Genomic DNA, 25,229 nt, shown 5'->3' with positions numbered 1-25,229 from the left:
AGCAATTTCTTTCGGCTTTTGGAGAGGGGCCCTCATTGCATTTTTTTTTCCAAGAAGAAAATACATGTATTTAGGCTTCCTGAAACTTTTTAAGAGAGACCTTGGCCGAGGGCTCTCACAGTCTGAGATGCAGCAGGGTGTGCATCGTACCTAAATCAAACCCTTCCCTCTCGGACATGATGAATGCTGATAGAGGTTGACTGTCCTACTTTTCATCTTCCAGGTGATCATCTGAAGATCTGTCCCCAGGGTTACACGTGCTGCTCTCAAGAGATGGAGGAGAAGTACAGCCTGCAAAGTAAAGATGATTTCAAAAATGTGGTGAACGAACAGTGCAATCACTTGCAGGCCGTCTTTGCTTCCCGTTACAAGAAGTTTGATGGTATGTTCTTCCAGGGACGGTTCAGGGCTGGCAGTTCAGTTTGTGCGTTTGCTGTCTCCCAAATGTTCTTTTTATAGGCTACCAGGGCCAAGTTAGCCCTCCGGCTTTATTGCAAGACTCCTTCCAGAGTCACTGTGATCTGTATGGTAGACATTATGGAAACACAGCCACAAGAAACCAAAACATAGAGCGGTTTAATTTAAATACTTTGATTTATTTTCTTGGGTGAACACAGAATAGTGTTGTTGATGCAACTTCACTTAAAAAAATGACTTTCTAAGAAAAAGCAGGCATCCGAAAATGGTCTTCGGCAAAATAACCATAGAGATCCTGCAGATGCTGGAGCTCAAATGAAATTTCCTAGTGGTTCTTCGAAGACAGCTACGATTCCTAGAAGCCTTGCGGATCGCAGAGAAGAGGAGAGCGCTGCCCTGGAGTGTGCACGCAGCAGCTGCACGGCCTTGGCCTGCGTGAAGCTGAGCTCCGGCCGCAGCCTCATTTCAGCCAGGCCCTGTGCAGTCTTCGCGCACACAGCCAGAACAGAACCCATTCTGCTTCTCACATGCTCACTTTCTTTTAAAAGTGAAGAAATAGCCCAAATGAGCTCAATAAAAGGCCCTTCAATCCCACCTGAGGCAATGTTACAGATAACAGACTTTGAAAAATTGAATGTGGGGTCTAGTTATAGCTCAGGATTCTCTTCTCTGGGTGCTATTCACTCAGTTTGAAGATTGTTGTGAAACAGGTTTAATTTTAATAAGAATGATTTTCTTTGTGCCGGTTTTAAAGGCCATTCTAATTACATAGTACCTTTGAAGCATGCTTTTCTTGACATTATGTGTGGTGAAGAAGTACAAGGCAAATTTTGTAGATGTGAAATGTCTTTGAGTATTTCTGCAAAGGGCTCGTTACCATGGTGAGAAGTTAGCCTAAATTAGATTTGATATAGCTGATAAGGCAGTCCCCAACTATAGAACAGGTTGTATTTCAAATGTTGGCTTTGAGATTTGTTATTTGACACACCAATTTAATAAGTGTTAGTTAGATTTCCAGGCTAGACCACAAAAGCAGATTTAATCTACATTGCACTTGTGCTAAAATACTGTTGATGTGGTATAACACCGATCTTGCCTATTTTTTCCATACACTTTGTGTGAAAAATTGTGTTTAGTCTTAATTGTATCTCCTTTCGCGGAGGGGGGAGTGGTTAGAATAATTTCTCTATCCTCTATGTCCTCTTCATTGCCCATTAGCGCCTACACATATGCTGTAACTTTTTATAGGATTTAGCGATATATGAACACCATGTGGAAATGAGTGTTATTGATACGATACATCATTTGAGCACCTCTGCCTCTTGATCGCTAAATTATTGTTACTTGAGAAAAATGATAATTTTCTTGACTGCAGCATTTCTCATTCAAGATAATAACCTAAGCATTTTCTTTTACTTTGAGGAGGGAACTTAGAGATGCTGATATTTAAAAATTACCACTTGAGGGCTTTGTATTGGAATGTAGCGGAAGGGGGGAAAAATCTGTTCTTTAGAAGTGACTTTCCTGTTGGCAGTGCGATGTGGTGGAGATAAAGCTTTTCCCTAGCTCCAAGGCCACATTTTCCAACTCACCCCACTTCTGGGTGGAAGTGTCTTTTCCTAGAATCCAGCCCACAATCACTGCCTCTGGGCCTATTGGTTAAGCTACTCTTTCCATTCTCACTCCTCTTGGTTTTATAGTACAACTCCTATGATTCCAATGTGTGTTTTTTAAAATTTTTAAGACATATAGAAAACTTTATCAGTAAGTATTAACATATGTTTGTTCTTTTTAAAAAAGAAAGGGACAGAAAACCTGTTTGTCCTGTATTTCCTTACTAGGATTCCCATTCAAACAGTATGATAATGCTATGCCTTTATTATTTTCAACTCTTTTCAGGAAAAGTGATTATGAAACTCCAGTTTATTTTTTCTGGTTTCACATTGAAATATGACATAGGCAATAAAGTTAATGAGCATAGATTACATTTTTTTGTAAGGGTAGTAGTTTTGTCCAGAGATCAGATACCTTGTACATTTTCTCCAAGTTAGGTTTTCTGAAATGATGAAATAATATTATAATAGTAAAACCTTGGGGCCGGTGCCATGGCACAGTAGGTTAATCCTCTGCCTGCAGTGCTGGCATCTCATGTGGGCACCGATTCGAGTCCCAGCTGCTCCTCTTCCAATCCAGCTCTCTGCTATGGCCTGGGAAGGCAGTAGAGGATGGCCTAAGGCCTTGGGCCCCTGCTCCTGCATGGGAGACCTGGAAGACACTCCTGGCTTTGGATCAGCGCAGCTCCAGTCATTGTGGCCATTTGGGGAGTGAACCAACAGAGGGAGGACCTTTCTGTCTGTCCCTCTCACTGTCTGTAACTCTACCTCTCAAATAAAAATAAAAAAAAGTAAAACCTCAGTTGACTGGTATCTAGCAAACCATAATCCTCTAATGTGTACTGCATTGCTTGATTGATTTTTAGGTATTTCATAAAAGATTTATTTATTTGAAAGTTACAGGGACAGAAAGAGAGGGAGACAGATCTTTCATCCAGTTGTTTACTCCCCCAAAAGGCCACAACAGCCAGAACTGAGCCAGGCTGAAACTAGTAGCCAGGAACTCCATCCAGGTCTCCCACGTAGGTGGCAGGAACTCAGTACTTCAGGCACCATCTGCTGCTTCCCAAGCACATTAGCAGGAAGGTGGATTGGAAGAGCAGTAGCCAGAACTGGCACTCTGTCTAGGATGCGACAGCATCTAAGTGGCAGTTTAAGCCTCAGTGTGCTTGTCCATGATTAAATTTGTATTTATTTATTTTGAAAGGCATAGAGATAAACAGATCTCTCATCTGGTTCATTCACGAAATGCCCACAACAGCCATGGCAAGACCAGGAAGACATCAGCATCAGGAGCCATGAACTCAACTTGGTTCTCCCATGTGGATGGCACGAACCCAACTACTTGGGCCATCACCTGCTTCCTGGGGTGTACATTAGAAGAGAGCTAGAATTGAGATCGGGGCACTCAGTTAGGTGATTGCAGGGTCCTAAGTGGTGTCTTCCATGCTGTACCAAACACTGATTGATTTTTATTAAGACTTATTTACTTGAAAGTCAGAGTTACACAGAGAGAGAAGGAGAGGCAGAGAGAGAGAGAGAGAGGTCTTCCATCCACTGGTTCACTCCCCGATTGGCCACAAGGGCCGGAGCTGGGCTGATCCGAAGCCGGGAGCCAGGAGACTCTTCTGGGTCTCCCATGTGGGTGCAGGGGCCCAAGGACTTGGGCCATCTTCTACTGCTTTTCCAGGCTGTAGCAGAGAGCTGGATCAGAGGTGGAGCAGCCGGGACTCAAACCAGCCCTCATATGGGATGCCAGCACTACAGGCGGCAATTTCACCTGCTATGCCCCACTGATTGATTTTTAAGGCTGGCGACCAGAACCTACCAACCATTCTCAGGACCTAAGGATTCTGGGATGTTGAGTAAAGTGTTATAAAAGGATCTTGACTCTCAGTATCCAAGGGTGGGTGCTTTCACCAAAAAATTGTCTGGGCTATTGGAAAAGTGAGACCCTAAACTCTGCCTCTTTGATGTGAAGGAGAGGACATTGGACAGAACAAGATGGCAGCTGGGAAACCAAGACGGGTTAGCACAAGAAAAGCTGGAGACATATAGTAAGGAAACAGCAGAAGGACACAGGAAAACACAGTGGTTCGGGCAACTTCAGCAGATTATCTTTTGCCATTTACTGGGCAAATCCAAAGTGGTAACCCTGAGCCCAGGTACTTTCTTGGATCGTCAAAACTTATCTGTGACCTTTACTTTTGTGTAACCCTTTAAATAAAAATAGGGCTTAAGGGCTTGTGCACAGTTAAGAAGATCTGTTACAGAAGTCATCGCATTGGCTCAGTTTCCCACCATTCTTCCTCGATTGAGTGCCAGGCAGGGTTCTAGTGCCAGCTTAGGCATTTTCGGAGTCGTTGGGCTTGAGGGGTGAATCTCCTCTCCATTTCTTTATTTCTAAGAATTTTTTGTTTGTTTCACACTGTGATTTTATTGGTGTGTACATTCAAGAGATGGCAGTCTGTAGTCCAGTTTTTACCTTCTAAACTGTGTGTGTGTGGTAGGTGCGTAAGTGTGTGTAGATCTGGGTGGAGTACAAGAGACCACTTCCTTTGGCAGCATCCCCTTCAAAAGAATCCACGGATTTCCCATGTTTGAAAAATGTGTGACGCTGAGTTTAGGAACTCACTTCTGTACTGTAATCTTTTTTATCCACTGTTTAACTTAGGCTGTTCCCATGCTGGAGATAGAGAGCTTGAGTGTGGTAGTGACAGAGCTAGCTGCTCCCCCTCTTGGCGAGTTCTGGGAATTTTTTGGGTAGTAGAATTGTTAATTAACATAGCAGAATCAGTTGTCTCATGAATATGCTAATCAGATAGTTTAGAGGGGATTGTGAAGAATTGCTTGGCAAAGGAAATAGGAATAGTAGAACTGAGGCATAATTTGTGTTTGGGGACCACAGCATAGAGACCCACCCCCAAATGCCTGGCATTTTATGAGATACTACTTGTTTTTAAAGGAAGCATAGCAGAATAAAAAGCCCCGGTACATTCGGATGATCAGAGCTGCCATGTTAAATGTAGTAAACACGATGTTGTAGCTATGAAGAAATAGTATTGTTCTAAAACCCCTTGAATCATTATTTGCATGTTAAAAGAAACCTTAAGGACATAGAGAGGTTGTATGAGGCTAGTCTGTTGGGAAAACTCCTTCTCGTTTTAGGAGCAGATTTAACAACTTTGGAGGGAAGGTAAAACCCACTGAGTTGTCGGCCCGGTTCTGCAGTGAACCCACTGGGACCTGGGGCAATGAGCTGGGTCTCAGTTATCCCATCCAGAAAATGAGGGGGTTGTGTTAGATGCTCTCTGAAAACCTTTTCAATTCTGAAAACTCTGACTCTTTTAAACATGTGACGAGACCAGCTGCTTGAGTGAATGGTCTTAGAAGATGTTAATTAGCCGTCTGTATGGTACGCTCTATTTTCCTCCTATCATTTCTCAACTCTCCGCTACTTTCACCAGGTCTTTGAAAATCCTCCCAGGAGCCCGCAGCTTGTTAACCGGAATAATAGTAGAAATTTTCTGAATTAGCTTAAAATGCACATAAAAGAAATAATTGTGCATCCCATCTATGAGCATGGGCCAGTAAACTAGAGCGGCTCCCCTCCCTGGAGCCCTCAGTCCCCCCTCCCCCGCCCCCGCCTTGTTTGCTGTCGTTTCTCTGAGGCAGGGCATGAAGTGCTCTTCATTCTTAGCTGAGTGAGTGCTTTAGCACAGACTGAAAATGGACTCGTTCATAGTGCCCATTCCTTCCTCGAGGCAGTAGGGAAAGGAGATTGGAGGCCAAGTTGAAGGCATTAGAAGACAAGCATGTCCAGCTCAGCTTCATGGCCCTTCACTGGATTCCCATATCTGACCTTAACTGTTTTTGACTATATGAATATATTTCTTTGATTTGATTTATTTTTCACTTATTTGAAGGGCAGAGAGACTGATCCTCTGTCTACTGGCTCACTCCTCCAATGCTCACAATAGCTGTGGCTGTGCCAGTTTGCAGCCAGGAGCTGGGAAGTCAATCCGGGTGTCCCATGTGGGTGGCAGGGACCCAAGCACTTGGTGTCTCCCAGGGTGCACATTAAACAGGAGGCTGGGTCAGAAACTGAGGCAGGACTCGAACCCAGGCACTCAAATATGGGATGCTAATATCCCAAGCAGCATCTTAACGGCTGTGCTCAGTACCGGCACCTATCTCAAATTTTATTCATTACAACATTTTAAAAAAATTGTGCTTTATAAGCCTTTGTAACAGTGCAGAGGGCAACCTTTCACAGGCTGGGTAGCCACAAAAATACAGAAAATGACTTGAGACCTGGCCTTCCTGCAAATGTCCCCATCAGATCATGCTAATAGTCTTTGTTTAGTTGGAAAGCATTTGCTACTCTTTCCTTTCCAATTCTATTTCCCCTTCCTTGTATGTGAACGATACTAAGAGGCCAGATGGTTTTGCTACTTCTTCTCTAATCTCTCCGTGCAACCTGATGAGACTGAGTCACTGCAAGCTCACTGCGATCAAATCAAGAGCTCAGACGAAACACACACATTTCTCTGATGACAAGTTTTCTGCCTTTTGAGTTGTTATGTGAAGTGTGACCGATTGTGGTCAATACCGGCTGTCTCCCAGGGTTGGAAGCGCTTGTGCAGCTTCCACCCGGCCCAGGTCACTTAGGCTTTGGGGCCTCTGCTTTGACTTTTGCTGAAGGCATGACATCAGCCAGAAGTGGCTTATCTGTTTGCTGCCAAGTAAAGAAGAGTTTCAGCTGAACTGCTTTGTATCTACTCTGTTGGTTCCGTGCATTTTGGGCCTGCAGGTTCGCAATGGTGGTGTTTGTTCCTTCTATGCGTCTGTCTGTCCAGACAAAGAAAAGGGCCCGTTGGGTCCATCATCAACTCCAGCTGATTGGCAGATTTGCTGAGCTGGTCAGTTTTCAGCCCTTTCTTATTCATTGTCCATGCCCGTCTCCCTAACCCCCTCCCTGGACAACAGTGACAGAGCCATGGGAACTCTTGTCATAACTACGACTCAAACAGCAAGAGTGTTCCATGGGAACACAGTTTCTGGAAGTCACTTGAGCGATGTGTCAGAAGTTTTGAATAAGCTCTTACTCTTTGACTCAGTAATCCCATTTCTAGCATGTATCCCAAGGGGGAAAAAAGATCTACATAAAAATTCATGTTGAATATTAATAGGATGATCATCACAGGAATTTTATAGTAATGAAAAATTAGAAATAAGCTGAAATGCCCCACAGTGACTACATTATGGTCTGTCCATATTGTGTCATGGTAGACAGTAATTAATATGACGTTTCTGGGGCTGGCATTGTGGTGCAACAATACTGCCATCCCATATGACCATAGATTCGCATCCTGGCTGCTCTGCTTCCAATCCAGCTCCCTGTAAGTGTACTTAGGGAAACAGAAGAAGATGGCCCAACTGCTTGGGCCTCTGCCATACGTGTGGGAGACCAGCATAGAGTTCCTGGCTGCTGGCTTTGCCCTGACCTAATCCCCGCTGTTGTGGCCATTTGGGGAGTAACCAGCAGGTGGATGACCTCTCTCACTCTCTCGCTCTCTCGCTCTCATTCTGTCTGTAACTCTGCTTTTGAAATAAATAGTTTGTTTTAAGATGATGTTTCTGGGGTGAGTGTTTGGCCTAGCAGTTAAGATGCTGGTTGAGATGCTCACACTCCGTATCAGGGTGCCTGGATTTGAGGCCCAGCTCTGCTTCTGGTTTTAGCTTCCTGCTAATGTGCACCCTGGGGGAAGCAAGTAATGATTCAAGTAGTTGTGTCCCTGCCACCCCATGGGACACCTGGATTGAGTTCTGGGCTCTTGGCCCTGGCCCTGGCCATTGCAGCAATATGGGGAGTGAACCAGCAGATCAGAGCTTTATCTGTCTGCCTCTGCCTGTTGAAGAAATTGAGACAATTTGTAAAAATTAAATGTTTCTGAACAAATTTTAATCACATAGGAAATGCTAACCATATAATGTTACATGTGAACAGGGTGTAAATATAGTATGATGTCAACAATGTGATAATACATATTTTCATAAGAAAAAGAAAAGAATTTCAATAGTAATCCATTGTTGCTTTCTTTTTGTAGTGGGATTTTGAGTAGTTTATGCTTTCTTCATCACTTTGTATTTTTCAAATTGCTAAAATGAGGAATACTTTATAAAAAAGAGTGTTTATCTTTTTAAAAATGTATTTATTTTCATTTTGTTTGAAAGACAGAGTGACAGAAATCCTCCATTTTCTGGCTCACTCCCCTTATGCCCACAATAGCCAAGACAGTGCCAGGATGAAGCCAGGACCCTAGAACTCAGTGTAAGTTGCCCACGTGGGCGGTAGTGCCCCAAGTATTTGAGCTATCACCTGCTGCCTCCCAGGGTGCACATTAGCAGGAAGCTGGATCAGAAGTGGAGTAGCTGCTACTTGAACCAGCCCCAGATACAGGATGTGGATATTCCAAGTGACTTTAACTGCTGAGCCAGTTTTGTTGATGAACAGTGCAGGAACATCTTGGTGGTTTTTTCCACTTTTGTTATTAAATATCCCAGTGCTCACTATAAATAATTTGGGACAAGTTGAAAAGTACATTGAGGCAACTAGCAGTTAAACTGAATGGAAGGAATAAAGGGAAATAAAGTTATCTTGAAAGCATGAAGAAATATTATTTTTTTGAGTCACTACAAATTGGGGGGAACAAAACAGAAATTTTTTTCAAACATCCTTGATTCTCATCACCCAATCATCACCATTGTATGTACCTCCTCTTTTTCTTGGAGTGCACAGATAACTTATATGCATACATGCAAATTGGAAACAGACTGATCGTGTTATTTTGTGTCCTGATTTTTCTCTTGACATTAGATCATGAACAGCTAGGAAGATCCTTCAAAAAACGTTTATTGAAATGGAATTAAAAGATAAGTTTATTTAGTTGCAAAAATGTTTGGACTTCATGCATAGTTATTTTTTTTTAAAGGCTCTTGGGAGACTATTTTGAGGTTGCATTTACAGCCATATGGTACCTCTCTGACTGGTCCCCATAGAGGTTAGTATGTGCAACCCTCGAGATGGCTGCTCCAGCTTCCTAGCTTACTTACACATGCCCTTGCTGTGTTCTGCACACTGATGAATGCAAAGAAATGGGAGGTGTGCCCAAGTCAGTTGGCTAACTAGTGCTGAGCATGCCCTTAGTAGAAATGGAATGAGGCCCAGCCAGAGGGACCATAGCAGTACTAAGCTGGCGTCCCTGGCCACCTCAGCTAAAGCCAGTAGCCTTGAGAGATGAACAGTGTATTTACTCCCTAGGATCCTTAGCCTGCAAATGCATCCACTTATAAAATTAATCTTGGGAAAGAAATGGCTGATCCTGGTTTGGCAGGATCCCATGGCACTCTTTGATACACTAACACCCCTAATAAGGGTTGCTGCTGGCCTTTGGCCTGTCTGCTTACGAGTAGCCCTATCAATTTGCTCTCCACTGACAAACGTGAGTTGAGTTTATGACCTTTTGGCATACTGTGCCCTAGCAGGCACTCTGGAGGGGTGAAGTTGTGTCATGATAGAGGAAAGTGCCTGCAAGCAGGACAGGGGAGGACATAGTTGTAAACCAAAGTTTCAGTTTGCCAGTAAAATGCTTGCTTGATTCTCCTCTTTTCCCTTACATTTATAGCTGCTTGTATTTGCTGTCCTTCATGAAATATTCATCTTGGTGAAAGAGTGGATGGATGGGTGTAACTCCTCCAGTGTTCCTAACGGTTTGCACAGTATGATTTGTAGCATTTCCAAAGAGGCTTCCTTCCTCGGGAATTTTGTTGATGCGGTAACTTAATGTTTGCGTGCCACACCAGAGCTGTGAAATACAGCATTTATAATAAAGAGGAAATTAATCCTTATATGTAAAAGGCAGCTTCCTAATAACGTAAACACAAGGTGGTAATTTATAGCAGCAAGCAAATGGATTGAATAGAAAGGGCTTCCAATCTCTTAAGGTCATGGGTTAATTCTAGAATGCATTCTAGCTCATTAATCAATAGCCAGTCAATTGTTTATAAAGGAGTAACTAATGGCATTTAATAGCAGGACTGGAGGTCCTTTGACCTGTTTCAAGAATTTTGAATGTTTATTTGACGCAAGACAAGTGGCTGGGATAGAAGTTCCAGAAGTTCATGATGTTCTTCTTCAATTTTTTAAAGACAGGATATTTACATGGAAAACTTTTATATGGAAAAGTTTTGCCGTTTCACGCTGGTTTTTGCCATGTTAACTTGCTTTTCTTTACATTCAGAATAATTACATTTTACAGCTGGCAAGTACTCACAATCCCCCAGCTTAGTCCTTGTAATGAGCCGACTTCTGGCACAGAAGGTCGTATGCAAATGAAATATGTGGAGGGAGCAGTGGGGAAGGGCCTGTTGATGAATTCTTAATTTTCATCTGTGCTTGGTACTTATGATAGTCTTTTAATACAATGTAAGCTCTTTTCCCAGTGTTAAGGTTTCTCCATTCTCTGGTTTTCCCTCAGTAGCCGCTGCCACCCTCCTAGAAGTCGGGGACATTTCGCAACCTTGGAAGGTAGAGCCATTAAGCGTTTTCCTTTGGATAAACAGCTCCCGGTTTTATAAGGCCTTGCATGTTCTTAGCAGACCTCCAGCAGCTGTGGTTTCATTTATGTTCCCCTACATGGATGATGTTTGACTCCACCAGGAGAGAGAAAAACCAGTCTGAAAAGATTGTCAAAGCAACTGTACTGGTGAAGAAAGCCTATCAGGGCAACAATAATATCATCTTGTGTAGTCCAGAATGGCGATTAATTGAGTGTCTACTTTGTACCGGCTAGGAGCTGGGTGGTAATGGCCACATTTTATAGGTGGAACAACAGAGGCTCAGAGAGGCTAGGCCTTTTACCCAACTGAGGTCATCTAGCTCTCTAGAGGACCCATGCTTTTCTCACTTTTTCACAGCTGTTTTAGATTCCTAGTGTGGTACAGTGTTTACTTCCATCTTGTGTTAAGTGCCGGTCCACAAGCTCAAGGAGTCACCGGTTCTTGATCCTCAGAATATATATATTTAAGTCTCCAAACTGAAAGGTGAAGGAGAAGTAAACCCTGATCAGAGATACCATATTCAAAATGCTTACAAACCACCTCCTCTCTGAACTTCTTTAAAACACCAATAGCTTCACTTAAACCAGACTCCCTTGAACAGCATTTTTTATGAATACAAGCAGTTGCTGCAAGGGAGATCTAACTTCCAATTAAGTTGGCTTCTGATCGTTGTGGAATTCTGGTTTACACTGCTCTTGGCTGGTTCTCTCTTAGCTACCAAGTGTATTATAATTGGTTTCAGGCATAATGATTATAAGGGATGATTGCTAGGTGTCTTGGCCTAGACAGCTCTCCTTTAGCAGTTAAGATCTGACCCTGATCCTGAGTTCTGAGAATAATGGGCAGAAATGGAGATGAGCATTGTAGCAATTAATGAAGTTGCTATTGATGGCTGTGGACTGGGACTTGAATGTCTAATTTGTGTTCCATTCCTCATTGTAGAAGGAAATGTCATGGGAAAAAAGGGGGGGAGCAAGGAGGTGGAAGAATTATGCAAGAACATATGAGAGCTGGTAGTTTAACAAGAGGAACAGATGCAAAAGGTTTTTTTCTTCCATTTTTCCTAATAGCAAATTATTATGCTTTGGTTGATAAGGTACCTAATTGGTATGGATTTTAGAATTTAAATCATTCCTGCCATCCTTGCTAGTTCCCATTGGGGCAAAAAGCATAGGTAGAATAATGCCATTTAACAGGGCCAGGAAGAATAAGTCTAATGAAAAATGAATTTAAGTCTTCTAGATCTCTTGAGTTTTTTTTTCTGTTGGCTCCCAAAGGTGAAATAGATGAATATTTCAGAACTTGCTATATAAAATGAAAGATTAAAGAGCTTTATAGATTTTGTAAAAACCTCTAGTATACTCATAAAACCACGTGTGGAGAGTGGTGACAAAATAAAGGTGAACTGGATGAAGGAAATTTGTCTTTCTAGAAATTTTCATTATGGTCTGATTGGCCAGGAAGAAGGTTAAGAGGCATGGAAACTGTGTACTTTGATTTGAGCCCATAATGGCCACTCAGTACATACTTGCCAAATTGCATAGCCATTTGGAGAGATTAAATTGTGAGGTTTCAACTTGTTATATCACCTTTGTAGAATTTCCCAAGCATTTATTAACCATGTGGCACACTCAAATGGTCTTTATATTTGCCACTTATGTGGCCACATTAAAGACTCTTTCAAAACATGAAGGAAAGGAAATACATTTTCTGAGAGATGAAATGAGTTAGGATTTCATATGTATATAGCAGCAAGCTGATTACTTAAAGCACAAACTAACGTGTACACACACACACACATGAGTTTCCTAGACAGAATGGAAGTCAGGGAACCAAAGTAAGATCCATGGTGGTGGGGCTGGCGCTGTAGCGCAGTGGGTTAACAGCCCTGGCCTGAAGCGCCAGCATCCCATATGGGTGCCGGTTCTAGTCCCAGCTGCTCTTCTTCTGATCCAGCTCTCTGCTATGGCCTGGGAAAGCAGTAGAAGATGGCCCAAGTCCTTGGGCCCCTGCACCTGTGTGGGAGACCCAGAAGAAGCTCCTGGCTTCAGATCGGTTCAGCTCTGGCCAATGCAGCCATCTGAGGAGTGAACCATCGGACACAGAAGACCTCTCTCTCTCTGCCTCTCCTCTCTCTGTGTAACTCTGACTTTCAAATAAATAAATAAATCTTTAAAAAAAAGATGCATGGTAGTGTTGCATGTCACTTTCAAGTCAGTCTCTTCTTCATTAGATCATTTCTCTTGTACTCACGCACCCATATCATAAGAGCTGCTGATCCAAAATAGGAACTCTAAGAATATTTTATTCTTTCTGGAGAATGTTCAACCTTTTAATGTTTGTTTGACCGACAGCATTTAGAAGCCTAAAGGATGAACTTTTCATTTCCAGAAATTTTAAATTAAAGCTCAGCTTGACATGCCACTCTGAATATAACCCCTCCTAAAACCAACAGAACTGAAGATGTCGTTCATTAAAAAGACAAGTGAGTACTGAAAATCACTTACTAAATGAATATGAAAGCCCAAGTGGAAGTAAGTCTCAACATTCAGTTTCGTATGTGTGCCAATTTTATGAGCAATATTATTACCCGTTGTAGGAAACAACCTGTGGTTGTGACAACTATCTGGGTAACACATTGGGCGTGTAATAGCACAAAAAACCTTTGGGCACATTTATGTACCCAGTGTAGAAGAACCAGGAGGGGAGGATGCTAGCAATTGATAAGCATGCTGTGGGACATGGCCCAGAGGACATTTAAGGGGGACTCCCCCACTTTGAGTTCTGAAAAAGAGCTGCATGCATCTCATCATCTACCTTAACACTTAGCAGAGAGAATTCCACACAAGAAAATTTGACCCCAAGAGATCATTAAAAATCACTCCTAAGAATGTAACAGTTTTTCTAAAAATGCAATTCATTGGAAAGACATCTTCCCCTAATTAAAACATTATCACTTTTCCTGAAAGCTACACACCCAACACAGCCCCTGAGCTGCTGGCAGTTGCTAGTGAGAGGTGAGATGGGCATAGTTTCAGCAGCCAGAATTGTTCTCCAACTTCAGGGGACCGCAGAATCACAGATGGCTGGACTCCCCATCCCTCCACCCTGGAGTTTTGGAGTCTGCTAGGTCTGAGCTGAAGCCAAGAACTTGCACTTCGAGCAAGTGCCCAGGTGATGCTGGGGTGTGCTGGTCCTTGGCCTCTGCTTTGAGAACCACTTAGCAGGGATTTGGGGCAGAATAAAAGGTCTGCCAAAGTAGCTGATTTCGCATCCAGTCCTTCTTATTGGGTTCTCCTGCTCTTTATGCACATTCAGCCCTCTCTGTCTCAGGGACACAGCTTCGGTAAAAATGCCAGGCTTTGCTCTTGTGATGGGCATGAGTGACCTGCCTATGTTTGCTCTGCAGAGGGAATCCATTCTCCTTTCTCTGAAAAAAGCCCAGGAAATCAAAGGCAAGCAGTAGTACAAGGCATGCCACAAAGTTCGTGGAAAAATGGAATTAAACCATACGTTTATTTTGGTGCAAAAACGAGATCCATGCATAGTTTTTTTTTTTTTAATACCCATTCCCAAGAACTGTTTGAAAATCCGTTATAGGTATGGCATTCAAAATTTCTTTGCACCAAAGTAAACTTACCTTTTACTTCCATTTTCTGTGAGCTTCTCTAAGTACCCGCATAGACAAAAATTAGATAAAAGGACAAGGAGAAAGGCTACGAAAAACATTTCACTTAAGGTTTGACAAGCTGGATCCACAGAGAACCAGATTCTTCTGCCCCAGCCCAGAGAAGCAGAGTGATGAGTTAGGAACATGAGAAGCAGAGATTCATAGAGAATCTCTTGGCATGTAGCGAATGTCCAACACATCTGTCTCCCTCCCGATGCGTCTGTCTACTCAGACCAGATTTTTGAAAAACTATTTGCAATTAGTTTTCAGTCTCTGATTTGCCCACCCAGTGTGAGAAGAGAATGGTTTTGTAGCTCTTGCGTTTTGATAAGCTCGCCAATGTTCTGGCTTTGAAGCTGGCGTCATATTTTCTTTCTGCTCCCTGTTCACTTAAAGGCAGTTTCTTATTTGATGTGGTCCTTTAATTTTGCTTTGGTATTTATTATATTTCCTGCCTATAAACTTGATATCATGAGGTGTTTGTTTTTGTACCAGGCAAGAGCTTCTTGAAGAATGACTAATGTTACAGATACACTGGGGGCTTCTCTTTTCATGGACTCCCTGAGAAAAGCTTCAGGAGCAAGCTAATTTGCCTTACCAATTCTACTGAAGAGATAAAAATCTTTCACACTTAGGTAGTGGCTACGTGGGAGCCAAAACACAGATCTGAAATAGCCTGGTCTTCTCATTTGTACTTTTCAATGAGTTTTCCATGCTGTCATATGTATAGAAGCTATGATTGAGTTCTTTATGCATTCACATCCCCGACTCTCCCCACCTACCCACAGACACAGACACAGACACACACGCACAGGATCCTGGCGCTCACTGTATAAATCCATTAGGAACCTGGGGTCAACTTGGTGGCCCCATTTGTACTAAGGTCTGAGAACTTACTTCAGAACACTCACGCGCTTACTTCTAGGGGTGTTTCATTATGTTTCTTTGCCTCGAGCATTTTCCAGGCATGCCGTGTAGATAAATAAGGAGAAGAAAAGGAAAACAAATCATGCTCAAGTAAAAACTTTTGAAAACATCTGTCTTGGTCTTAGGTTACAATTAAGGAGCATGATTAACTTTGGTTTAGATCCTTGCAGTAAAACGTTCTGGAAAACCTCAAGATTGAGACTTCTTGTACCTATTTTTGTCCGATTCTTTGTTCACCTTGAGATCATATAGGAATATGAGAAGCAGAATGACTTTCGTGTTGTACCAACTCCTGAGAAGCTATTTGTTTAGAATTGTATTTGTCCCCTCTTTTAGACAGACATATATGTAGGTGACGCCGTGACATGGCTTTCCTTTCGTTGAGAAATGATCTGAGATGGCAGATTCCAGAAAAGTAAATAACCCTTTATACAGGCATGTTTTCCAATTGAATTTTTTGGAGTTTTTTTTAACTGTATTATTACAAAAAAGCCTTTTCCTTCATGTTTCTTTTCTTTTTGTTTTGTTTTGTTTATTTTTGTTGTTTTTTTTAGAATTCTTCAAAGAGCTGCTTGAAAATGCTGAGAAATCCCTGAATGATATGTTTGTGAAGACATATGGCCGCTTATACATGCAAAACTCTGAGCTATTTAAAGATCTCTTTGTGGAGTTGAAGCGCTACTACGTGGTGGGGAACGTGAACCTGGAAGAAATGCTAAACGACTTCTGGGTTCGTCTCCTGGAGCGCATGTTCCGCCTGGTGAACTCCCAGTACCACTTTACCGACGAGTATCTGGAGTGCGTGAGCAAGTACACAGAGCAGCTGAAGCCCTTCGGAGACGTCCCGCGGAAGCTGAAGCTGCAGGTCACTCGTGCCTTCGTAGCAGCCCGTACTTTTGCTCAAGGCTTAGCGGTTGCAAGAGATGTAGTGAGCAAAGTCTCTGTGGTAAGCGCTATTTACGTTCTCCGTTTCTGTTCTGTTTCCTTTCAAGAGAACGTTCGGGAAAGGAAGAGAAGGTACCACCGGAATTCCATGGGCTCAGTTGTACTCTCTTCTTTTTTTCTTGTGTCTTCTTGCTCAGATTTTGTCCTTACCCTCGTACATGTACATTTCAGAATTACTAAACAATTCTAGGATGAACATCTTTATATATCATTCTTAGGCTTTCCAGTGGTAGCCATTCGTACAAGTCAGATGTATGATCACTCTGGAATCTTGATTTAAAAATGGATTTAATTCCTTCACACTCATTTTCACTCTGAGTACACTTACCCTTTAGTGAATTATATGAGGGACTTCAAAAAATTCATGGAAATGTGCATTATCTTTTATTCATTCATTCACTTATTTATTTGAAAGGCAGAGAGGGAGAGGGAGAGGGAGGGGAGAGGGAGGGAGGGAGGGAGGGAGAGAGGGGGAGAGAGGGGAAGAGAGGGAGAGAGGTTGAGCAAACTTCTATCCACTGGCTCACCCTCCAAAGGCCCAAGCCAGAAGCTGGAAATGCAGTGCAGGTCTCCCATGTAGATTGCAGGGTCCCAACTATTTGAGCCATTATTTATGCCTCTCAAGATCTGTAATCAACAAGAAGCTGGAATTGAGAGTGGAGCTAAGTCTGCCACCCAGACATTCCTGTATATATGGGAAGTGGGCATCACAAGTGACATCTATTTTTTTTAAGATTTATTTATTTACTTGAAAGTAGAGTTACAGTGCAAGAGAAGAAGAGAGAGAGAAATAGACAGATCTTCCATCTACTGGTTTACTCCCCAAATGGCTGGAGCACCCAGTGCTGGGCCAATCTGAAATCAGCAACCAGGAACAACTTCTGGGTCTGCCATGGGTGCAGGGGCCCAAGCACTTGGGCCATTCTCCACTGCTTTCCCAGGTGCATTAACAGAAAGCTGGATTGGGAATGGAATAGCCAGGACTCTAACCGGCACCCATATGGGATGCAGGCACTGCAGACTGTGGCTTAACCTGCACTGGCATCCACAAGTGACATCCCAACTGCTGGTCCACCTGCTGTTTGCATTATCTTTCAGTTTGAAGTTTTTGTGAACTCTTGGAATGCTCCTTGTACACATACAGGCTCTTCTTTTGGTTGTTTGGTGGTGACTGTGCGTGAGCCTACCAGTTCTAGTCTAGAAAAGACTTTGACATGCATGCATGATCTTGGTGGACTTGCAGCTCTTTTATTAGTCAGTGCTTTCTGTGATCATGAATGTGGCCCACACTGCTCTTGATAGTGACTTTGTTTATAGAAAACTAAGTTGTAATGTAAGAGCAGGAGGTGATGAGCGAACTCTGATATTTCATTTGTAAATGAAGTGAAATGGAAGAGAGCAGTATTTTTCCCACTGTGTTCCTTGGAGCCACCTCTGGAGGCACCTCTGGAGCCTCCTTGAGGAGGGAGAGAGGGAGGGGGGCACCTTCTAGTGCGCATCTGTGCCTTTACCAACTGCTTCTGCCAGAAAGGCTTTGTTGCCCTTGATTTTATGCAAATGGGGTGGGGGTGGGTGGAGCAAGATTTCAAGAGGACTTAGGTTGTACCGCTCCTTCCCCACACCCTAATTGTATTTCAGGACTTCCTGAATACCTGCCCACCTCTACCCTTCCATGTCCCCAAACCAGGGAAGAAACAAAAATGCTGGAGTGAAGTTACCTTTGCAAGACCCATCTTAGTGCTATTAACTTCATACACTCAAAGGACAAAGCAAATCATAGGTCATTGCTAAAATACTAGCCTAGGTACACAAAGGATAGCAGCTTCTGCTTAGGCCACGTGGAGACTTTGAGGACTAGAGGAATGGGCAACTCAAATTGCATGGCCACACTCAAGTTGCCACCTGATGGCTGTCATGGTCAACCTAGCTGTAGGTAAAACCTAGTAAGTAAACATCTAAACTACGCAGTGCTTATTACCATTATGCCCAGGCAACAGGCATCACTAATCGTTGATAAGGAATCAGAACAATTCTGGGCAGACTGTATGGCTAGTTGGAGAAGAAATTGTTATTTACAGGGGTGAAGATAAAGATTCTACACAAGTATGTTTTGAAAAAGAGACGCGTATAGGCTTTCCATATTAGAATTGGATGATACTAAGGATTAGTTGATCGGTTGCATTTGTTACTACAGAGTTGTGTATTCTGTCTGTCTCCAGGCTATAAAGTGTCAAAAAACCAATTCTTTCTGATACGGTTTTATTTATTCCTTTGCCTCCTGATAATTTCATTGTAAATAAAAAATGTTGGAGTATATCAAGGTAGGTGAGCGTTAAGTAGGGAAATGTTTGCTACAATCAGACAAATAATCTGGTCCTTGAACTTCTGCCAATCCTAGCAACCATTATTAATTTTGGAGGTGCTTACGTTGGAGTCCCTAAAGTACTGCACAACTAATCCAGATCGAATGCATTCACATTGTAGGTCACCTAATATATTTGTCATCCTTGCGCAATTCCTTGCATTCATCCTAAATTGAAAATACAGGAAAGTGCCACTGTGTGGTTTGAATGACTGTGTGTGCATGTGCACATGTGTGTATACTTGTGCCAAAGAGAGAGAGAGAAGGCACGTGTTTGAAAGGTGATTTCTTTAACCATCCCTCTCTTCTTCTGAGTTCCAATGATAATTCTTTGAAATAATTACCCAACAGGTGATACAGGCCTACCGTGGAGTTAGCGTCTGTTTATGAAGTTGGAGCCACTTTAGACACGTGAGATTCCTGGAACCTTCCAAGTTAGGATCAGAGAGGGTGACTAAAATAAGGAAGTGATTCAGACAATTGATTAGAGGTTAGACCATTGAAGGCAAGAAGGCTTGCCTTTGTTTACATCACCTTACCTCCCAGGATGCTTCCCTGTGTTGCATTCTCCACATTGTTCTCAGAACTAACTGTGGGAAATCGATAAACCTAACTTTGATATCTAAGAATCAGACACCCCCATTTATGCCATGAAGAGCATATATCCCACTGTGAAATAATCGCCACCACTTTCTGATGTTGCTTTGGGTATGAATTTTTCTGAAGAGCAAAAATGTATTACTGGTTAAGTTCTTTGAGAAAGTTGCTTTCCAAATATACCCCTCAGGGTTTTCTCTTTGTTTGTGTAAGAATTGATGTCTATTCTGGGATGGGCGTTTTGAGCAATGGTCAAGATGCCAGCATCCCATATGGGAGTGCCTGGGTTTGAGTCCCAGCTCTGCTTTTGATCCAGCTCCCTGCTAATGTGCCTGGGAAGCAGTAGGTGATGGCTCAAGAACTTGGATCCCTGTCACCCAGGTGGGAGACATGGATGGAGTTCCTGGTTCCTGACTTCAGCCTGGCTCAGCCCAGAAGTTGTGGGCATTTGGGGAGTGGTCCAGTGGGTGGAAGATACTTTCTCTCTCTTTCCCTCACTCTCTCCTCTCTCTCTCTCTCTCAAATACATAAATAATTAAAAAATAATTGATCTTCTATATTCCTTGTATTCTTGTATGTGCCTAACAAATACTTGCAGTTTTATAGTAATACAATGAATATAAGCTATGTGACCCAATTTATGTAAAGTAAACATTATTTGCCAATTGTTTAGTTGAAAATAATGTTTCATGGCTACTTTAAGTGCTGTGTTTATGATTGAACGCTTTTTTCATTTCACTTTTTATTTTAATTAATTTTTAATGGATTTAATTTAATTTTATTTTTTTTTAAGATTTATTTTACTTGAAGGGCAGAGTCACAAAGAGAGAGGGAGAGAGATCTGCCATACGCTGGTTCACTCCACAAATGGCCACAATGGCCAGGGCTGGGCTAGGCCAAAGCCAGAAACCAGGAACCAAGAGCTTCTTCAGGTTTCCCACATGAGTGTAGGGACCCAAGGATTTGAGCCATCTTGTGCTGCTTTCCCAGGCGCCTTAGCAGGCAGCTGGTCAATGTGATCTTTAGATAGAAGTCTAAGAACATAATGATATTCCCTTTCTCCTTCCCTCTCTCCTTCCTAATTGAAAACTTTCTTTTTTAAATGTGGTTCATTGCTGATGTTCCAAATATAAGGACTTAAAATAAAACCCTTCAGCCAAGTTGATTTTTATCATCTAAATTCCATTATCATAAACATCTAATCAGTTTCTAAAGCTGATTAAAACAAGAATTATATGAAATTCTATCATCTAATGAATATTTCTATATATAAGCATGCAAGGCATTTCTTACACACTTGAGAAAATTCTGGTTAACTGGTATTCATACTCCAAAAAATTAATGTCAACAGAATTTAAATGACAGTGGTTTGGAGAAGACAATAAGTGATCTGGCTATCAAAAACGTATTTCAAATTGAGCATGTTGACAAATCAATCTGGTTACTGTATAAGAGTCTCTACCAGTTTGGGTACACAGGCAATGTTGCTTTCATACCTATGGGTTCCCACCCCTGTTAATATCTGCTCAAGCGTTTGCAGGTGGACGTAGAAAACCCCAAGCAATGAACATACCTTCCTTTGGTACTCCATAAAATTTATTGCCTTGGGCTTGCAGAAAGCCCTTTCAGAGTAGGGAACGTGTCTCCTAATTGAAGAGAGCCAGCTCACTCACTCCGTCTACAGAGAGGCCTTTAAAGTCCAATGTGAAGAGCACCACTGTCTCAGGGCTGATTGCATGATTCACTCAGAGATGTTCCCACTTTCTCTTTCTGAGTGGCTGCCCGGCCTTTCCAGTTTGCTTTTGCAACAGAGGAGATGCAGTTAGAAGTTGAGCAGTGGTCTGATTATCGCTAAGCCTTTGAAAAGCTATTAGCACCAGCAAGCATAACTGACTTCAAGAGAAAGGCACTTCTTACTTGAAATAGATGTGCCTTGCTTCAGTTTCACTGAGCCCAAACAGCCAGTGATTTGAACTTACTCTGTTGAGCTTTACAATTCAAACTTCATAAAAGTCCTCTTAATTAGTAACAGATGGTGCAAGAATACCCTGGTGCTGCACATCTTTGTATTACTTATTCCATCTTTATTTGTCATGCTTCATGATACATTTCTTATTTACCTGCTTGTAGCAGCACTTTTGCCTGGAAGGGCAAATCTGTTGTGGTCTTTCAGAAATGCACAAGTGGTTACATGCACCATGAAAATTAATAGCTCCTATGCCAAAGAGAGTTGCATTCTCATGGTTTCAATTAACACTGACATAATGGGACTATGTCTACACCCCCACCCCAAACTACACAGGCTATAATTAGAAATCATTGCCTTAACATTGCGATGTCTAAATGACTGTCCTGCCTTGAAAACAGCTTCTATCGCTTCCCCTTCATTTTTGTCTGTGTGTAATGCTGTGACACTTGCAAGGCTACTAAAAAATTATTATGCTAGTTCTCCAAATGATTTGTACGTGTAATGTTTCCAAGTAGTCAATACAAAAAACTTTGAAGAAGCAAAGTGTAAATGTTAATGTTATTCTCCACTCACAACCTTCAAGACTCGGTTCACAAAGGGGAAGGTGGGATTCAACCTATGGAGGGGATGGGGGCGATAGGTGTGTGGGAAGTGTCAAAATTTGAATGATTTGAGATGACATATTCCAAAGAAAAATAGAGCCACATTCAAGGGGGTTGATATGAGGAGTCTTCATGAAGTTCATAGGAAACATGTATTATCAAAAAACTACATGAATTCAGAAACATTCACCTAAGTAAACTTAACTTTTAATTCATTTTCTCTATGAACTTTACGAAGTACTCTCATCCAGTGGTGCTTTAGCTTACAGATCATAACTGAGCCTAATAATTTAAAACACAAGGCATACTTTCAAGTATTTATGTAATTTCAATTTCATTCTACAGCATGTCTACAGGTATTTCTGAATGTATGCTACCTTGCTTCTTGTATCTTGCCATGCTTTTTATACTCTCTTTAGTAGAAGAAAAGTTAGGAACCTTCTCATCCTCCATCCTTTGTGTGCTAGTGTTCAATTCAAAACTAGTTAGGAAATTGTTGCATAAACTTATCACATACCCTGGCAAGTGTGGGTTCCCTATCTCTTTCCCTTACTGTAATTTTGGGAAATATTTTCTGTTACTTTTATTGAGTGCATATGTTACCAAGGAACAGATAAGATCTAGGCCTTTTCTGTTTGGTACTATTGGCTTCATAAAAAAAAAAAAAGATTGCTGCAACAAATATATGTTAGAAGCTGGAATCAACTGAAAGCATGGTGGCTGCCATCACTGTGCAATGTGGCTTAAGGCTCATTCTAAATTACTGAAATGAAGTCCAGGCTGCGTGAAGAGTTCTCTAGCATTTTTTTTTTCAGGCTGCTTGCAGTACTTTTTAATGTGGTGATTGGAAAATGCAGGTTATTGAGTAGAAAGTCCCAATCTCTATACAAAGAGTCTTTGCAGAGGTGGAGATGTCTCTGCGAAGGCTTTCTGTGTGAGATACAGCATGCAGATGTCCTGTGAAATGTACATCCTAAGGAAAGCAGGGACAAGTCTATTTTAAAAAGCCTTAATAAGTTAAATAAGTCTTAATAAGTTTAAGAGGATATGAGGACTCTTCCCCCACCTAGTGACTTTTACATGATGCATAGAGTGCGTCCTAAAAGTTCATGCAAGATGCATATTATGAAGAAACTATAGTTCAGAAAAAGTTTTCACTTAACATTTAAATTCCATTTTGCATGAGCTTTTTAAAGTACTTTGAAGTAAAACTTAATTTGGAAATTAGGCATAGTAAGAGGTGAACAATAACAAGTAATAAAATAGCAACGGTTAACAATACTGTAATACTGTATAATCAGCAGTAGCACTGCTCTTGCACTTTGGTGCCATCATTAATTAAAATGAAGGTTACGGGGACGCCTGCACTGCAGTAGCATGACAGTCACAGTCAGTCTCACTCTAGTAACCAAGGTGGCTACCGAGTAGCTGATGGGATGGTAGTACATATAGTATGGATATACTGGACAAAGGGATGATTCACTGTCCTTGGCTAGATGGAGCAAAACAGTAGAAGATTTCATCACACTCCTCAGGGCAGTGCACTGGGATTTTCCATTTGACATTTTTGAATGTTGGTTGACCACAGGTAATGGAAACCTACAATGAGGATCTACTGTATATTTTTCTTACCACTCCTGTAGCATATTGCACATGGTACCGACTCAGTGGCTGTTGTTTTGTTAAACAACATGTCATCTCACTCAAGTGTCTATTATGATGCTGCTTCATGAAGAACACTTAAATCCTAAATACCCTCCAGCAAAAACTAACTAATTTGCTCAGTAAGATTTTTTTTAACATTTATTTATTTATTTGAAAGTCAGAGTTACACACAGAGAGAAGGAGAGGCAGAGAGAGAGAAGTCTTCCATTCGCTGGTTCACTCCCCAATTGGCTGCAATGGCCGGAGATGAGCTGATCTGAAGCCAGGAGCCAGGAGCTTCTTCCAGGTCTCCCACGTGGGTGCAGGGGCCAAGGACTTGGGCCATCTTCTACTGCTTTCCCAGGCCATAGCAGAGAGCTGGATCAGAAGTGGAACAGCCAGGACTTGAACCAGTGCCCATATGGGATGCCAGCACTGCAGGCAGAGGCTTTACCCACTATGCCATAGCACTGGCCCCAGGTCAGTAAGCTTTGAAAACTACAGATTGTCCTTAGAAGACATCTAGTTCCACAGCTCAGTGTTCACTGTGTGTAGGGATACTCTTCTAGGTCTGGGAGATGTGGAGAAGGACCAAACCCATGTGCTGGCCTCAATGTACCCATAACATGTTATTCAAAAGAAGTCACTTAGGGGCCGCGCCGTGGCTCAGTTGGTTAATCCTCCGCCTTGCGGTGCCAGCATCCCATATGGGCGCCGGGTTCTAGTCTCGGTTGCTCCTCTTCCAGTCCATCTCTCTGCTGTGGCCTGGGAGGTCAGTGGAGGATGGCCCAAGTGCTTGGGCCCTGCACCCTCATGGGAGACCAGGAGGAAGCACCTGGCTCCTGGCTTCGGGTGGGCATAGTTCTGGCTGTAGCAGCCATTTGGGGAGTGAACCAATGGAGGGAGGACCTTTCTCTCTGTCTCTCTCTCTCACTGTCTATAACTCTACCTGTCAAATAAATAAAAACTAAAAAAAAAAAATTCACTTAAATACACATCGAAGAAATCAAGCACACATGCTCTAAAACCAAACTACCTGGGTTCAAATTTTTGCCAGTTATTTGTGCAAATCCCTTCATCTGTTTGGGCTTCTGTTTCCTCATCTAAGCCTAAAAAGTTAATAAGTGTGAAGTACTTAGAGCTGTGTTGGGCATATATTGAGTACACTGTAAATGTATGTTATAAATCGATAAGATCCAATAAAAGCCATCAGTAGTAACTCAGGTTATGGAACAGAATATTTTTCTCTTTAATTTTTTTAAAAGCTTTATTTATTTGTCAGAGTTACAGAGAGGCAGAGGCAGAGAGAGAGACTTCTTCCATCCACTGGTTCACTCCTCAGATGGCTACAATGGCTGGAGTGGTGCCAAATCGAAGCCAGGAGCCAGGAGCTTCTTCAGGGTCTCCCACACAGGTGCAGGGGCCCAAGGATTTGGGCCATCTTCTACTGCTTTCCCAGGCCATAACAGAGAGCTGGAGGGACTTGAGCAGCTGGGACTTGAACCGGCGCCCATATGGGATGCCGGCACTTCAGGCTTTACCTGCCACACCACAGCACCGGCCCTGCTCTTGTTGACACCAAGGCCCTTGTTACTATGAAACTATAAGAACTAACTGTGGCCGGTGCCACGGCTCAATAGGCTAATCCTCCACCTGCGGCGCCGACACACTGGGTTCTAGTCCCAGTCGGGGCACTGGATTCTGTCCCGGTTGCCCCTCTTCCAGGCCAGCTCTCTGCTGTGGCCCGGGAAGGCAGTGGAGGATGGCCCCAAGTGCTTGGGCCCTGCACCCCATGGGAGGCCAGGAGAAGCACCTGGCTCCTGCCTTCGGATCAGTGCGATGCGCCGGCCGCAGCACGCTG

The 25,229-nt window shown here is 42.5% G+C and overlaps 1 protein-coding gene across 4 annotated transcripts in view; it reads left to right on the top strand.

Annotated features, from left to right (window-relative positions):
- GPC4 (glypican 4) overlaps positions 1-25,229 on the top strand; it is a 120,005-nt gene that overhangs the window by 79,584 nt on the left and 15,192 nt on the right. For all 4 annotated transcript variants that reach the window (XM_070067376.2, XM_089324227.1, XM_089324229.1 and 1 more), the window contains 2 exons: positions 224-382; positions 15,804-16,195. In XM_070067376.2, coding sequence (XP_069923477.1) covers positions 224-382; positions 15,804-16,195 — 551 coding nt within the window. The remainder of the gene's footprint in view (positions 1-223; positions 383-15,803; positions 16,196-25,229) is intronic.

Source organism: Oryctolagus cuniculus, chromosome X (assembly GCF_051225735.1).
Source record: "Oryctolagus cuniculus isolate XC-2025 breed Fujian yellow rabbit chromosome X, ASM5122573v1, whole genome shotgun sequence".
Taxonomy (NCBI): Eukaryota; Metazoa; Chordata; class Mammalia; order Lagomorpha; family Leporidae; genus Oryctolagus; species Oryctolagus cuniculus.
This window is presented reverse-complemented; position numbering and strand designations above follow the sequence as displayed.